Source organism: Megachile rotundata, chromosome 8 (genome assembly GCF_050947335.1).
Source record: "Megachile rotundata isolate GNS110a chromosome 8, iyMegRotu1, whole genome shotgun sequence".
Lineage (NCBI taxonomy): Eukaryota > Metazoa > Arthropoda > Insecta > Hymenoptera > Megachilidae > Megachile > Megachile rotundata.
Genome location: NC_134990.1, coordinates 17580641 through 17595534, shown reverse-complemented (window position 1 = coordinate 17595534; position 14894 = coordinate 17580641). Strand labels below are relative to the sequence as shown.

At 36.1% G+C, this 14894-nt stretch overlaps 3 protein-coding genes across 11 annotated transcripts; 2 read left to right on the top strand and 1 right to left on the bottom strand.

The window, feature by feature from the left end:
• LOC100880133 (sodium-independent sulfate anion transporter) lies at positions 1–6157 on the top strand. 4 transcript variants are annotated; one of them, XM_076534738.1, is made up of 10 exons: positions 1–636; positions 1223–1423; positions 1510–1664; positions 2047–2344; positions 2470–2782; positions 2862–3023; positions 3100–3240; positions 3380–3525; positions 3637–3828; positions 4138–6157. In XM_076534738.1, exons 2-10 carry the CDS (start codon positions 1289–1291, stop codon positions 4399–4401), a joined length of 1806 nt encoding a protein of 601 aa, XP_076390853.1. In that variant the 5' UTR covers positions 1–636; positions 1223–1288; the 3' UTR covers positions 4402–6157. The 4 variants fall into 4 exon arrangements, with proteins under 4 accessions (XP_076390853.1, XP_012152675.1, XP_003708289.1 ...); XM_012297285.2 differs by having other exon boundaries at positions 1–658; XM_003708241.3 differs by lacking the exon at positions 1–636 and adding an exon at positions 670–941.
• On the bottom strand, positions 3464–10738 carry LOC100880249 (uncharacterized). Of its 5 annotated transcripts, none has more exons than XM_012297282.2 (6): positions 10418–10738; positions 9835–9952; positions 9095–9517; positions 8809–9011; positions 6585–8731; positions 3464–6500 (listed from the first exon to the last, which is right to left on the bottom strand). In XM_012297282.2, the coding sequence occupies exons 2-6, from the start codon at positions 9945–9947 to the stop codon at positions 5847–5849; spliced, it is 3540 nt and encodes a 1179-aa protein (XP_012152672.2). In that variant the 5' UTR covers positions 9948–9952; positions 10418–10738; the 3' UTR covers positions 3464–5846. The 5 variants fall into 5 exon arrangements, with proteins under 5 accessions (XP_012152672.2, XP_012152674.2, XP_012152671.2 ...); XM_012297284.2 differs by having other exon boundaries at positions 3464–6877; positions 7076–8731; XM_012297281.2 differs by having other exon boundaries at positions 3464–8731.
• A 193-nt stretch (positions 10739–10931) lies between these two features.
• LOC100880363 (sodium-independent sulfate anion transporter) lies at positions 10932–14800 on the top strand. 2 transcript variants are annotated; one of them, XM_003708243.3, is made up of 9 exons: positions 10932–11211; positions 12338–12561; positions 12637–12832; positions 12899–13119; positions 13196–13760; positions 13834–14060; positions 14143–14316; positions 14383–14545; positions 14626–14800. In XM_003708243.3, exons 2-9 carry the CDS (start codon positions 12352–12354, stop codon positions 14775–14777), a joined length of 1908 nt encoding a protein of 635 aa, XP_003708291.1. In that variant the 5' UTR covers positions 10932–11211; positions 12338–12351; the 3' UTR covers positions 14778–14800. The 2 variants fall into 2 exon arrangements, with proteins under 2 accessions (XP_003708291.1, XP_012152676.1); XM_012297286.2 differs by lacking the exon at positions 10932–11211 and adding an exon at positions 11980–12125.
• Positions 14801–14894: the final 94 nt, after the last annotated feature.

The following is a 14894-nucleotide window of genomic DNA, read 5'->3' as shown; positions in this document are numbered from 1 at the left end:
TGTCGCTCGCGGATCGTGTAAACGTTCGACGCATTCCATGATAATCGATGAAGAAGCTAGTACAATCGAGCGTACAGCGTTGTTTGTTTTTTAAACGATCTGTTTGTTTCTCTTTAACTGGTTAATGTATTCCACCTCTGGCGTAAACCATTACCACGTAATCGTAGAGCTACGACAACTTTTACCAGTTGCCAACTCGTCACTGTCCTAAAACTTACTTTCCATCTTCTATGAAACGATACTTCGCGATCGTCTTGCAGCAAAATTTTCTCTATTTTCTTTCTGAACGCGTGACGGTACTGACGTGCGGGCGATCGTTTAATTTTCATTAAATTACCGTAGAGAATTCGAAAGCTCGTTTCCAATTTCAAAGCCAATCGACGACGATTACCGTGGCGTCGGAATGGAAAACACCCAGCAGGAAGCTGCGTGAATAAAAATTCGAGCGTGGATCGGTAAAGAAAAGACAAATTGTTCGGTAAATTGTCGATGATTTGGGTTTGCCGAAGCCAATGACCATTTAGAGGGGCGACGCATGCGTTCGTATCCTGGACGACGTATCAGCAGGTTGTTCGAGTGGAGGGAGAGCAGAGGCACGTGTGAAACAGCTGTAGATTTAATCAGAGTGTAGAGCAGGTACGAGAGGACGCATCAATTGGTAAGCTCCGAACGTCCCGACGATTCGGTCGACCTGTTCCTTTCGAATTCGTCGTCTTCCGGTTATAGCATCGTTCGCGAGCAATAAGTGAATTTCGAATAAAAGAAACAACGTGTCGACCATCGTTGAGCATGATATAGTGGAACGTTAGAGTTTGAAATTGTCGGCGATATTGCCGTCTACGTTTTCTGTGCTAATGACAAATGGAAACGGTAGCAACACTTTTAGTGATAAAGTGGACGGAGGCGACGAACGCGCATTCGAAATAAATTGCGGTCAGGAAGTAAGAAATAGGACAATCACGTGCTTCGATCGGTTTCACATGGTCGCCGATCATGTGACTCGTCGCAACACGATGCCTTACCGTCAAAAGCCTGTCTTCACCAATTGCATCTTAAAATCCGTACGATTAGCGGTTGGCAGTGTCGGTTGCATAGTGATCGAGCACGTCCACCGATCGAGTAGTAATCGAAATTTTCCTTGTGCCGACGCTTTTCATAAAACCGGGAAATAATCGAAAGTAATAATAATAAAATAAAATAATGAAAAAGACTTTCTGTACAGATGTGAAACGAGAAAGGATGCACTAGAAGAAAATCAACTGGTGAGCGACGAGGAAACACGAAAACCATGACCGGATTGAATATCAAGAAACTACTGAAAAACAGAGTTCCTATTCTGAAATGGCTACCCTTGTATAAAGCAAGCGACGCGTTGGGCGACCTAGTTGCTGGCCTGACAGTGGGCCTGACCTTAATACCGCAGGTACTTTCCAAGGAACGCACGATTTTATCACGGCGAAACAATGTGTCACGATTCAACGCAACGACCAACTACTATTTCGATTACAGGCAATCGCGTACGCTGGATTGGCAGGGCTAACGCCACAGTACGGTCTTTACAGCGCGTTCGCCGGTAGCTTCGTGTACATCATTTTTGGTACCTGTCGTGAAGTCAATATTGGTCCAACCGCATTGATCTCTTTGTTGACGTACACGTACGCGAGGTGAGCGATTATTTCTTGCATCCCTATCGAGTCGAACGACGACGGTGCTTTCTGTGCAATATTGATAACTTTTTATTTGATAACCAGTGAACGACGGATCTTAATCGGTTGACATAATAGTTGAATTTGCTCGTGAGTAACGACCGCGAGCAATTGGGATGGCAACCAATATTATTTAATAGCGGTTGAAAGGATGCTATTAACCCTTGAAAAGCAATTATCGCGAGAGTATTCGTCGCGTGATATCTAACTCGTGTCTGCAATTTGCGAGCTGACGAAACGTGTTAGATCATCGAACCCTCCGTTGCCCTCCAATTAATGAAAGACCGTAGCAAGAGTAAGTACAGTTATTACATTTCATTAATTTTCGTGTTGTTCACAGAGGCATTCCAGAGTACGCGATTCTCCTGTGCTTTTTGTCAGGATGTGTTACGGTCGTTCTCGGAATCCTCCGGCTAGGCTTCCTGGTCGAGCTCGTTTCCATACCTGTTGTCAGCGGGTTCACTTCAGCGGCCAGTGTCATTATCGCCTGCAGTCAAATCAAAAATTTGCTCGGTTTAAAAATACACGGAGAAAGTTTCGTGGACCTTTGGAAGTTGTTGGCCAACAACGTGGGTCAGACCAGAATACCTGACCTGATCTTATCCTGTTGTTGCATTCTAATTCTATTGACCTTGAAGGTAAATCGCCGTACAACTTAGTTTTTCTAGGTATTCCGCGAACGTGTAAAAATTGTAACAAAAACTGATGGTAAAAGGTATCCCGTGATATACGGTTCGTGTTTTTTTTCTTCTTTTCGTTGCAGAAAGTGAAAGACCTGAAGGTCTCCAATGAAATTTTAAGAAAATCAATCTGGTTCCTAGGAACTGGTAGAAACGCTTTGGTCGTGATCGTGTGCGCAGTAGTGTCGTACGTCTACGAGATCTATGGTGGAGCTCCGTTTGTCCTTACAGGACATATCGACGCGGGACTACCTTCCGTCGCGCCTCCGTCCTTTTCCAGAACTGTTGGTAACGGGACCGAGACTTTCCTCGACATGTGCAAAAATTTAGGCACTGGTATCGTGATCGTCCCTTTGATCTCGATCATTGGAAATGTGGCAATCGCGAAAGCGTTCTGTGAGTTTCCTATATAACTTCTTCCGTTAAGCGCGCTACCTTTAAAAAAGTTTAATCGACTACTACTACTCCCGTTAAGCACGAGGACAGTCTCTGGACGCTACCCAAGAAATGTTGACCCTTGGTTTATGCAACATCGCCGGTTCCTTTTTCCAATCGATGCCGGTTACCGGTTCTTTCTCTAGAAGCGCCGTAAATAATGCTTCGGGTGTAAGAACACCATTCGGCGGCATATACACGGGTAAAACAAAATTTTCATAACTCTATAGAAACGTTGATGAATGGAACAGGAAAAGTAAACGAAATTTCTATGCCAGGTGTTCTAGTCATTCTAGCTCTAAGTTTACTCACCCCGTACTTCTACTATATTCCAAAAGCCACCCTGAGTTCCGTAATTGTTTGCGCCGTAATATTCATGATCGAGGTGCAAATAATTCGACCGATTTGGAAATGCAGTAGTAAGTTCAAAAATATATTACCATTGTATAGCAACGTACGCGTTGTATCGATTCGATGGAATTCGTCGTAATATCGAAATAAAAATCTTTTTCAGAAACTAACTCAAGTCATTAATTTTACGCTTAAACGTTATTTCAGAACGAGATTTAATACCGACTCTAGCAACGTTCCTCGCATGCTTGTTCGCCGGTGTCGAGTTTGGGATTTTAATAGGGGTACTGATTGATCTGGCAATATTAATTTATTTCAACGCCAGGCCGACAATATATATCGAATACAGAAATGTAAGTACATAACAATGATCGACGAAGACTCTGAAAGATTGCTAGTTTTAAAAATATCCCTTTGTTTTGCTTCTTCTTCTTTCTTCTTATTCTTCTTGTTCTACGCTGCAGACGCCTACGTTAAGTTACATCCTCGTGCAGCCCAGTGCCGGTTTGCTTTTCCCAGCTGTGGAGTATCTGAGGATATACTTGCTCGAGAACTTGGCTACCAACCAGCATAAATTACTGAGAACCTTCAAGAACTCGAACGTGGTCGTGTTAGATTGCAAACACATCGACAAAATTGATTTCACTGCGGCGCACGTACGAGCGATTTTTATTTTAAACAAAATATTTCGAATTTGGCCTGGATTTTACCTCTTCGTGCTCCCACTTCCTTTTCTTCGTATTTGAACCAATAAAGTTAGATCAGTAGCATCTTTACCGTTCCACCGAACAAAAATAGATCGATCTTCGTATTAAATATTTCTCTATCCACTTTATAAGAATAACGAAGAAAAAATATACAAGTTTGTTTGTTCGCGATCGCTCAAAGACGTAAAATCTAGGACAGATTTGAACACATTTCGTGATTTCGTTTGAACCTTTTTCTTCGATTTGTAACATTTACAGGGATTGAACATGGTGATGAGAGACTTCAAAGAGAAGAATCATAACTTGATAATGTTACGACCCTCCAAAGAAATTTTACGAAGCATTCAATCGCTTTCCGAGGAACCTATCAGAGTAGTCAATACCGACGCCGAAATGATGGCTGCTTTGAAAGAATGGAACACGATCAAACGAACGCGAGAAATCGGCGCAGAACTACTAGATATGTCCAATGGAAAAACTGTCATTGCTACCAAGAACGAACACACGAGTACGAAACTTTAAAATCATCGCGAAAAGTTAATAAGTACATATTGGAATTAGGAAAAGAAGACTACTGAAAATTTCTGCCGGTTTATCCCTAGCAGTTTTCCTCTTTAATCGTATAATGAAATTCGAGTTATAAGACTATCAACGATATCGTATAAAATCGTAATGACTATTAACGTGTATTTATGATATTTCAATTATATGATAATTCGTACGTTTTTGTAACTTTTTATAAAGATATATGAATCGATCAGCAATGACGTAGTTCATAAGAAATTACTTGCTTTTTCTATTTCAAAAAGACTATTGACACGTGCATTTTTTAATAGAGATGAAAGAATAATACTGTGGTTATAAATGCATATCAGAATATGTTGAGGGATTATAGTATAATGTATATATATATATAACATCTATCAAGTACGGCAAGTTTACGTTTTATTTTGTAAAAACTTGTAAGTCCTCGAAAAATAAACTATATGATATTTCTTAACAATATAAGTAATATTTAAACAAAAATAAATCGCTCGGATATATATGTTATATAAAAATCCTTTGCCTCAAAATCAAATTGAAACGAAGAAATAAATCGAAAAAATAAAAATGCGAATGAAATAATCTGGACAACGTTGTCATAAAAATCAAATTGTTCGATACTATTACCGTATTAGATCGCATAGAACTAATATTAATTATAAGATACTTAAACATAACACGCAACGTTCTTTTTTTAAGAAACAAAGAAAAAGGAAAAGGAGAACGAGCGGAAAATTTTCGTAACGCGAACTAAATACTAAGTGGTCGTAATACTTTCGATCATAGGAACTTAAAAAAGTGTTCTCCCGAGAATTTTGCACTGAAATACTGTGCGTTGCCGTTTCGCGCTTTTTACGCCCCGAAACAAGCGCTCGGATTATTCGTTATTTAAAAAGTACATAGAATCCAAGTAACGAGTAACATCGATCTCTATAGCAATGTGGATATAAATATCTGAAGAAAATCTAGAAAATAGATCTGCTACTTTCATACTGTTGTGACAGGAAATCAGAAAAGCTATTATAATAATATTCCCGACAAATGGCAGTATCGTATAAATTTTCTTTTACATTTTTTTTCAACTTTGGAAACTATTTCTAATAATGCGAAACATCTAACACGATGTACGTGATATCTGTGTGTGCGTATTCATGTGTGTGTGTGTGTGTGTGTGTGTGTGTGTATTAGTATGTGTGAATGTATGTGTGTGTGTGTGTGTATACAAGTAGATTCTAGATTAATGGAATAAATGAAAAATCTAAACTCTGCAATATACATACATATACATATGCGAAGATAACGATGATACAAATGGATGAGTAATCGTAAAAGTAAGTATGTAACGGTTTTTATAACGATTTAGGAAATAAATATAGATGTAGCATGTATGCATGGCTTTTATGGTACTCGTTCTTTTTCTACGCTTACTGATCCATTGTTTTCCGTATACCGCGACCCATAGTTACCCTGGTTGAAAGTTCTTTCGGTGTCGAGTTATGATAAATCGCGTTGTTCCTTTGATATTGCGGAACGTAATGTTGATTGTTTACCGAATGAATATTGTATGTAACGGGTTTCATGTCAGACCGCAGGGACGAGTGCTGTACCGTATCGGTCTTGCGAGAGTAATTGACTCCGTAATACATGCATTCCCTTGGCGACACCATTGGCGGTATACAATCTGAATCATTTTTGGATACGTCATCTTTCCTATTGTGGGAGTCCTGATTGTTTTGGAACGGCGAACAGGTCTCTGGCATTCTTTGATAATTAGCGGTAGTTAGGGCGTGCGGTGCATACTTCTGACTCATTTGCATGTGCACGTTTGGTGGGCAATTTCTTGCCATCGAGTCCATCGCGATTCCATAGGAGAACGGCACCATCAGTTGACCATCTTGAGAACAATTTTGATACTCGTTTGGCAGTGGAGCTCGGTACTGATTCACCCTCGCGTGAGTGTCCATCGAGTTATCTTTCATTCTGATATTATTCGACTTGCACCCTTGTATATTTCCCATGTAACTGTCGAGTTTAACGGGTACAGAGAAGTTTGGGGGATTCTCTATTTGCTGCACTGGCTGAAAATGTTTGTACGTATTGTTTTGTATTGACGTTGAAACGGGACAATTAGCGGAATCTACCAAATTAGGTGATGATAATACTTGATTAGGATACGTGTTGCAATTAGCATATGGAGAATTTTGAAACAAAGGCGCGGGATACTGCAATAGAGGATTCCAACTCTGCATACATATTGGCGGAACGTAAAACATTGGGTGCTGCAAATAACCCGTTTGTTGGATGTTGTTGTAATCTGTGCCACACACGTGTCTGGAGTTTTGAAGCTGCACGTTCATAGGAGGAACTGGATTCATCATATTTCCAAACAGAAACATATCCGGAAACGGCACATTCCATTGATTATGCTGGGTAGTTACAGGATGATTGTGAAAACCTGGCGGCGGTAAAACAGACGTTTGAGTATTATGCATCAGAATGTTAGAAGGATCATTTTGTAAAACGTTTTGACTTTCTACGTTGTAAGAAGCGGTACTTGAAATTAACGCATTTTGAGAAATGATTGTACTGTCGGCCGTTTTCCTTGGTACATTTTGTGTATTATTATACTGGTTTAAATACATAGCAGGCATACTTTGATAAGGTAATCTATTTCCCATTACAATGCTTGTGTTACTGTTATTTTGTGGCAACACATTCTGTGGAGTCATATGAGAAGTTTGTTCTGGTTTTTGTTGTACCACATCCAGCAATTGTAAATCTCTTTCGGTATGTTGCATATTGGTTGTTGTATTACTATATTGAGCAGCATTATTATCGAAATAACTCTTATTTTGTACGTTTTGATGGTTTTCCATTTGTTGAGCATCACTCGTGTTAGATGTATTTTGTAAATTCGAATAAAATGGATTAATTGGTATTTTATTTTGATGCATAGAATTATCTGAATACGATGGCGTTGATCGATGCATCACATTAATTTCTTGAACATTGTCCGAGAATTTAACTGATTTGGTATCTGAATTACTAGTACTTGTTTTATTATTGCTATTATTATTACTAGTATTTTCTTGTTCAGTCTTCACAAATTGTACTTCAGTTTTGTTGCAAGAGACTTGCGAAACTTGTAATTCTTGTGACACATTTACAATTATAGAATCTTTGGTGTTGTCTGAACAAGAATTTAATGACTTTACAGACTGTACATTATTTACAGTAGACGAATCTAATGTATCAGTCTTGTTTATATTACTAGCACCATTACTTGTCTTATGCGAGTACACTGATACTCTTGAGCCTTCTGATTCACAATGTACTTTTGCATCTGCCGTGCTGACAGCTTTTACTTTATAATCCTTTGCTGAATTATTATCGCTAACGTTCTTTTTGCTATCCTCTGTTTTCGCGTGTCCGCTTAAATCTTTAAAAAATGTCGGGATAACGGTTGATGAACGTCTGTAAACGTTAGAATCTCTCTTAAATTTTTGCGTATGCGTTTGATCATCTTTAACATTTCTCTCAACGATATTTTTTGCGTTAGCTAAGTTTTGGTAATTTCGTTTACACGAGACAGAGCTTGACTTTCCGGCATTCCTTTCGCCTATACTGCATTCTGGAACATTTGAATTCTTAATACTTTTCCCGGAAATACTGTGAGTCGAATGTATATCGCTAACTTGCTTATTCGTTATACTCTGTTGACTTTCACATTTTTTCTTAGACGAATTCTCGATTGAAGTAGACGCGGTATTATTACAGTCAGATGTATTTTTAATTGAACTAGTTTCTTCTGATTTAATTACGTTCTTTAAATATCGTTGCTGTTGTTGTTGTGATTTTACCGATGGTTTACTTCTGATATACTGATAATTATATGACTGAGTGCGTGCTATTTGAACTTTATGACACTTTTTTGTATCATCTAATTCATTGCCCTTTTTATCTGATTCGTTTCTAGATACTTTTAACTTTGTAGCAACAGATTTAGATTTGTCATCTAACCCTCCTATAGAGGATCTGCTATTATTACCGCTATCATTAAATGTAGAAAAATGTGGTTTAAAAACTTGTTGCTCCTTCGTTCGCGTCCCCTTTCCCATAATTAACTGTTTATTATATCCATTAACTTCATTATATTTATCGATAAATTTAGGACTTATTCCAACGCTTATTTTTTTCGGCTCTCCGGTAGAAGTTGAAGTTTTATTTTCATCATTACATAAATTCAACAAGTCATCCTTAGATTTAGAACCTTGTTTTGAAATATCATAAGGTTCTTTCAAAGAATTGCCTGCAATAGAAAAATATGTACTCCATGAAATTTGTGTTCTGTAATATTAAAATCAAGTTCAGAAACAGAATGCTCACCAGATTGTTTTTTAGTCTTTTGCTCATTTAATTTTTTGGTATTAACTTTTGTTGTTTTTTGCATGGCCTTCTTTGTTTCTACTGTGGATTGACTTTTAGATTTTGCATTATTATTATTGTTGTCGTGACACTGCTTTGAACTTACTTGATTACTTAAATCGCTGTCCGACTTTGGCAAGTTAGAGATACCATTAACGCTATCCCTAATCATTAAATTTGCATATGTAAAATGAAGGATAACAATACAATGCAGCAATTGTAATTTTTCAGTTGACCCATTACTTACCATTCGTTATCAGCTTCATTATGGGAATCAGTTGATTTACTTTGTTCCTGTTCGGTAAGCCTAAATTGATCTAGCTGAACTGTAACAATACTCTCTGCCAAGGTCATACTTATCCTCTCCTGCTCATCCAATCTTTGCATAACCAAACACTGAGAATTTGGAAACAATGTACTAGGTACATTAACATCTTCATTCCAAACAGTCTCCATGTCTTTTTGAGGTAAATTAATAAATTCTTCTTTACTTATAATACTATCGTCTTCATTTAAGTTTTTAATTAGAGCGTTATCAATGTGATTTACTTTGGGACTAGTTGAAACGGTGCTAGTTGAAACAATTTCAATTCTTTCTTTTGTTTCTTCATTTATTTTACTTTTGAATGAATTATTTTTTAATTCTGTTCCACCTTGAAGCGTTTTTACGCTATAATACAAACATGAACATCAAAGATTAATAAATGTATTTGTTTCAATCGTTTCCTAACATTTTGTAATCATTACATATAGAGTTACCCTAACATCCAGCAACAATTTGTTCATACCATTACAATGTTTATCATATCAACAAACATGTCACAATAATTATCAACAATACAAATATACCACATAGCAATTGACTACAAATATCTTACTTGTAGTATATTGTCTTTTATAAAAGAAATTATTAATAAATAACATAAGATAATATAGAAATACAAAGAATGAAATAAACTAAAATATATGAAATAAATTCAAACATACTGGCCTGATAACTGAGAATTACTTTTTAGCCATGGCATATTATGTATCTTGCCGATTATGGCCATCTGCTTGGTATCGCATGCTTTTTGTAAATCTGTATCAGTGTAATCCATTTTACCTAACAGAAATTTATTTACAAAAACTAAATATAATTCTTCACAGAAAATCATGGCTTAACGTTATTTTGTAAGTAATTTAGACCAAAGACTAAGAGTTTATCAAATTTCAAACGTCTTGGAATAATTATAGATATAATGCTTACATTTGTTGCAATGAATTACAACAGAATCGTACAAAATAATGAAATAACAGAACGACACAGTTTTCGTGATAGCTTAAAGTAACATGCTACCTCAACTTGTTTAATAGACGAAACAAGAGGAATAGTAAAAAAAATAACGAGCATTAATTAACGAATCAGTTTTAAATTTACGTTGTATTTAATTAACACAAAGATAAAAAACTAAATTATAGTACATTTACGACGCAATTGATACCGGATGAACATGTTCAATTTCTGTAGATTCTTCAATATAAAATTACTTTCACAAAAAGTTACAAGGATGGTAAATTATCCAGTTACCGTATATTAAATTTGCTGATGAAAATCGAAATATTAAAACAGAATCTTCTGCAGGAAAAAACTGTCTTCCATTTGATATACGGAGATTAGAAAGAACATCCAACCATCGTACAGGACGCCATAATACTGATATACTAGAGGATGCGCAAATGCAAACGAAAGTAAAATTTTCAAACGTAACAGAAAAAAGATGATTTTCATATAACCCTTTTATTTGACACTATTTTTAATACATGACATGTACGATAAATCGTGATTATGGATTATATTAAGTTAGAAAACGGCACTTTAAGGCTGGAACACGGTTTTTGAAATTCAAATAACGCACCCTTCGAAGGACATTTGAAAACACTGAAAATTTATTGGTTGTTATTCGGTGAAACAGTGAACCGAACTTGTTTGTTCTAAATTACCGACTGCAGCGTAGAAATGCAGTCCCTCTATTGACAAGAACGCAAACTGTACTTTCTCTCGAAACCATCTCGTATAAAGTACCGATTCCTACGTTCAGTTTATGGTGAGATCGTGTTCGGCGTTCGGCGCGTGGTATTGGTACACTGATTGCACATTTCTTCCTCGCGAATGGATCGAGTAGTGCGTGTCATCAACTTTCATTTGTAATATGGCATATTTAAGATGTCAATAAAATATGGCAGGGAGTTAGCTCTGAGAAAGGTTATGCTCGCTAATAAATGCGATCGATAATTTTTATAGAGAAAATTATCTACATGAATGAAATTCTTCTCGCAATGATTAACCGTATGTTCAATGATGGTGAATAGTTGAACGGAAATGTATGTATGATACTTTTTGCATCATAAAATTGTTATGTTCTTTCTAAATGATTGTTAAAATTGAACTGTGATACTTTGAGTTAACTGTCGCGTGAAAATCTATATAAAATCTTTCTTCGTGTGACCGTGTAACACTTTTTTAACGTGTATACGATAGTTGTCAATGGAAAGGGTCAAGTAGCTATATTCCTTTAATAAAGCACGTTGGCCTCGTTAATAAATAGCATTTGAACAATGTTGAGAATTACTGTATAGCCGAAATGTTCAACGATTCGTAAAATAGCAAAAAACCACCTTCACTCGTTACAGTCATAATCACCGATTAGAATTAAAATGAAATTACATAAAAATATTAAATGCACTGTTACCATGCGTGACAGTGTTGTACCGAGTTAGAAATACTATATAAATTCAGGATGATAAAAGTTGTATGGAGTAGAAGATACATTGATAAAATTATCGACTTATTCAATTCATAATTTCTTCGACATTTGTTTTTGTCTTCTTTTTTATAAATCGAAGTTGAGTTTTTATATGGAGGACGATAATTCTGTTTTCGTCAAGAATTTTTATTTATCATAGTTTATTGAATCGGTGGAACGTTAAGATTATTCATACACGTGATTACTCTCGAGTTTATTAGTCTGCAAAAAGTATGAAGGCTAGCAGTAAGTTTTCCTCCGCAAATGTGAGACCAATTTTGCGTTCTGTTCGGGTATATAAGTAACGGAAAGGCCTTCGACGCCTTTCAGTTCTTTGTTATATCGTGAAATGAAAACATTGAAAATTTAGAATCAGATATCCTTTTCGCTTTATTCGTATCGTCACGACTTCCGATAGCACGGTGACCAACTGAAAATATAAAAGTTGCGTGGGAAGCTGTTGCGCTTCGGTGAAAGTTCCGACTTTCACAGGTAAAAAATTTCACAATTTTTTTCAAAAAGAGAAAGAAAAAAGGATGCTTCGGTTCTTATCATCTTATGATATGATATAAACGGATGCTACTGTAACATTCTGATAAATTAAAATCGTCACATGACTTCGAATGTAGCATGAAATTTTATAAAAGCTGTGCGTGTCGATAGTTGCATCGGTGGTTGCATCGTCAAATTTGATTTTTTTAAAGGAACATTTTCTATAATGGGCCTTGAAACAATGGACGAGAAAAAATGGCAATTGAAAAGCGGTCGATTAACTAAATTTATTAGAAAACGAATACCGATCGTGGACTGGTTACCAAAATATAATTCGGAAAAATTTTTAAATGATATCATTGCCGGCGTTACCGTCGGACTTACCGTTATGCCTCAAGGACTAGCTTATGCAACGTTAGCTGGATTAGCACCTCAGGTGAATCATTTTTTTTTTTAATAAATAATTTTCCATCAACTTCTAATTTCTAATATGATATTATGTCTTTTGCAGTATGGACTGTATTCTGCATTTATGGGTGCCATGGTGTATATAATATTTGGTTCATGCAAGGATATTACAATTGGCCCCACTGCACTTATGGCATTGATGACTCATGAATATGTACAGGGTAGAAATGCTGATTTTGCAATATTGTTAGCTTTTTTGTGCGGCTGTTTGCAACTTTTAATGGCTTTCCTTCATTTAGGTAATGTATCATGTTCTATATTTATGTTGCAAGCACAAATGCTTAAGCTACATAATTATTTTGTAGGTGTACTTATAGATTTTATATCGATCCCAGTCACAGTTGGTTTCACCTCAGCCACATCTGTTATAATTGTAGTTTCTCAGCTCAAGGGACTTTTAGGATTAAAAATTTCTTCTCAAGGATTCTTAGATACTTTAACAAAAGTAATCCAGAATATCCACAGTACCAGTTTATGGGATACTGGCATGAGCTTCACTTGCATCATTGTTTTGCTGCTGTTTAGGGTAATATAAAAATGCTTATTTGTTACAATTTATTTTTTGAATGATGGAAGTAAAACATGTTTTTGTTATTATATAGAAATTGAAAGACATCAAATTTGGATCCAGTAATGAAAAGCCACATAAATATCAGAGAATACTATTAAAAATAATATGGTTGATAGCAACAGCTAGAAATGCTCTTGTTGTTATTGTTTGTTCTACCATAGCTTACATATTTAATTCTGCAGATTCTGGTTCTCCATTTATTCTTACTGGTCCTGTGAGATCTGGTCTTCCACCTTTTGGTTTACCCCCTTTCTCTACGCAAGTTAAGAATCAGACATTTGGTTTCATTGAAATGTGTTCAGAATTAGGTACATCCATAGCATTGGTACCTGTGATCGGGGTCCTTGGAAATGTAGCAATTGCAAAAGCTTTTGCAAATGGTGGAAAAGTAGATGCTACTCAAGAATTAATTACTTTGGGAATTTGTAATGTGCTTGGATCTTGTGCAAGCTCTATGCCAGTTACAGGCTCTTTCAGTAGATCTGCAGTGAATCATGCAAGCGGTGTAAAAACTCCAATGGGTGGTTTGTACACTGGAGTATTAATACTATTGGCTTTAGGGTTACTCACACCATATTTCTACTTCATACCAAAGGGTAATATGTTTGCCATTTAATTTATTCATGACATAAATATTTGTTATACTTAAATAGAAATCATTTTTTGCAGCTTCTTTATCAGCAGTCATTATTTGTGCAGTAATATATATGATTGAATATGAAGTTATAAAGCTTATATGGAAAAGTAGCAAAAAGGATTTAATTCCAATGTTTGTTACATTCTTGTTCTGTTTGATTATTGGAGTGGAATATGGAATCTTACTAGGTGTAGGAACAAACCTTGCATTCTTATTATATCCTTCTGCACGACCTACGGTTCACGTTGATAAGTGTACAGTGAGTAATGAAAAGATAATCGACTGTTGATTAAACAAGTCATCATTTGATTTTAGGTAAACATAAATTTTCAATATTGCAGACTGCTTCTGGAATTGATTATTTGCTAGTAACACCTGGGAACAGTCTTTACTTCCCTGCCGTAGATTTTATTAAAAAGTCAGTTGGAAACGTTGCTATAAAGCAGGGTTTCAGTCAACTTCCAGTCGTAGTTGATTGTAGATACGTCCTCGGAGCTGATTTTACTGCTGCTAAAGTAAATATATAAATGATAGAAAGATAAACCGCGTACGCGATAGTAATGTCATTTTTTTCGTTATAGGGAATAGCTACGTTGATAAATGAATTCAATAGTAGAAAACAGGCTTTATATTTCTACAATCCACGATCGGATGTTATAGCCGTTCTTAAGGGAGCTTGCGGAGAAGAGTTTCAATACATATCGACTCAAGACGAACTTTCCTACATGTTAACAACTTGTCAAGGTTGGAATGTGAAAATGTTTGACCTCTTGAGTTCATTATTACATGATTATTTATATATTCTAATTTTCTCCTGTTCGTAGATAAATCGTCGCAACAGCTTTTAGAAATAACACGCGATAAATCTCACGAACCTTTGATGCTAAACAATCTCGAAGTTATCCATCGGACCAGGCGTTCGTGCCAAGATCTGAGCGAAGTTACGACCACGTTGTTACACGCTACAGCTAGTTAAAATAATAAGATGTACTTTAATGACTTCGAAAATTTTATTTCGCATCCTTTAAAGCTCTAAACTCATGACTTTATGTTAAGCACTATTTATGAATTTTTTCATCGATTTTCACCGCGT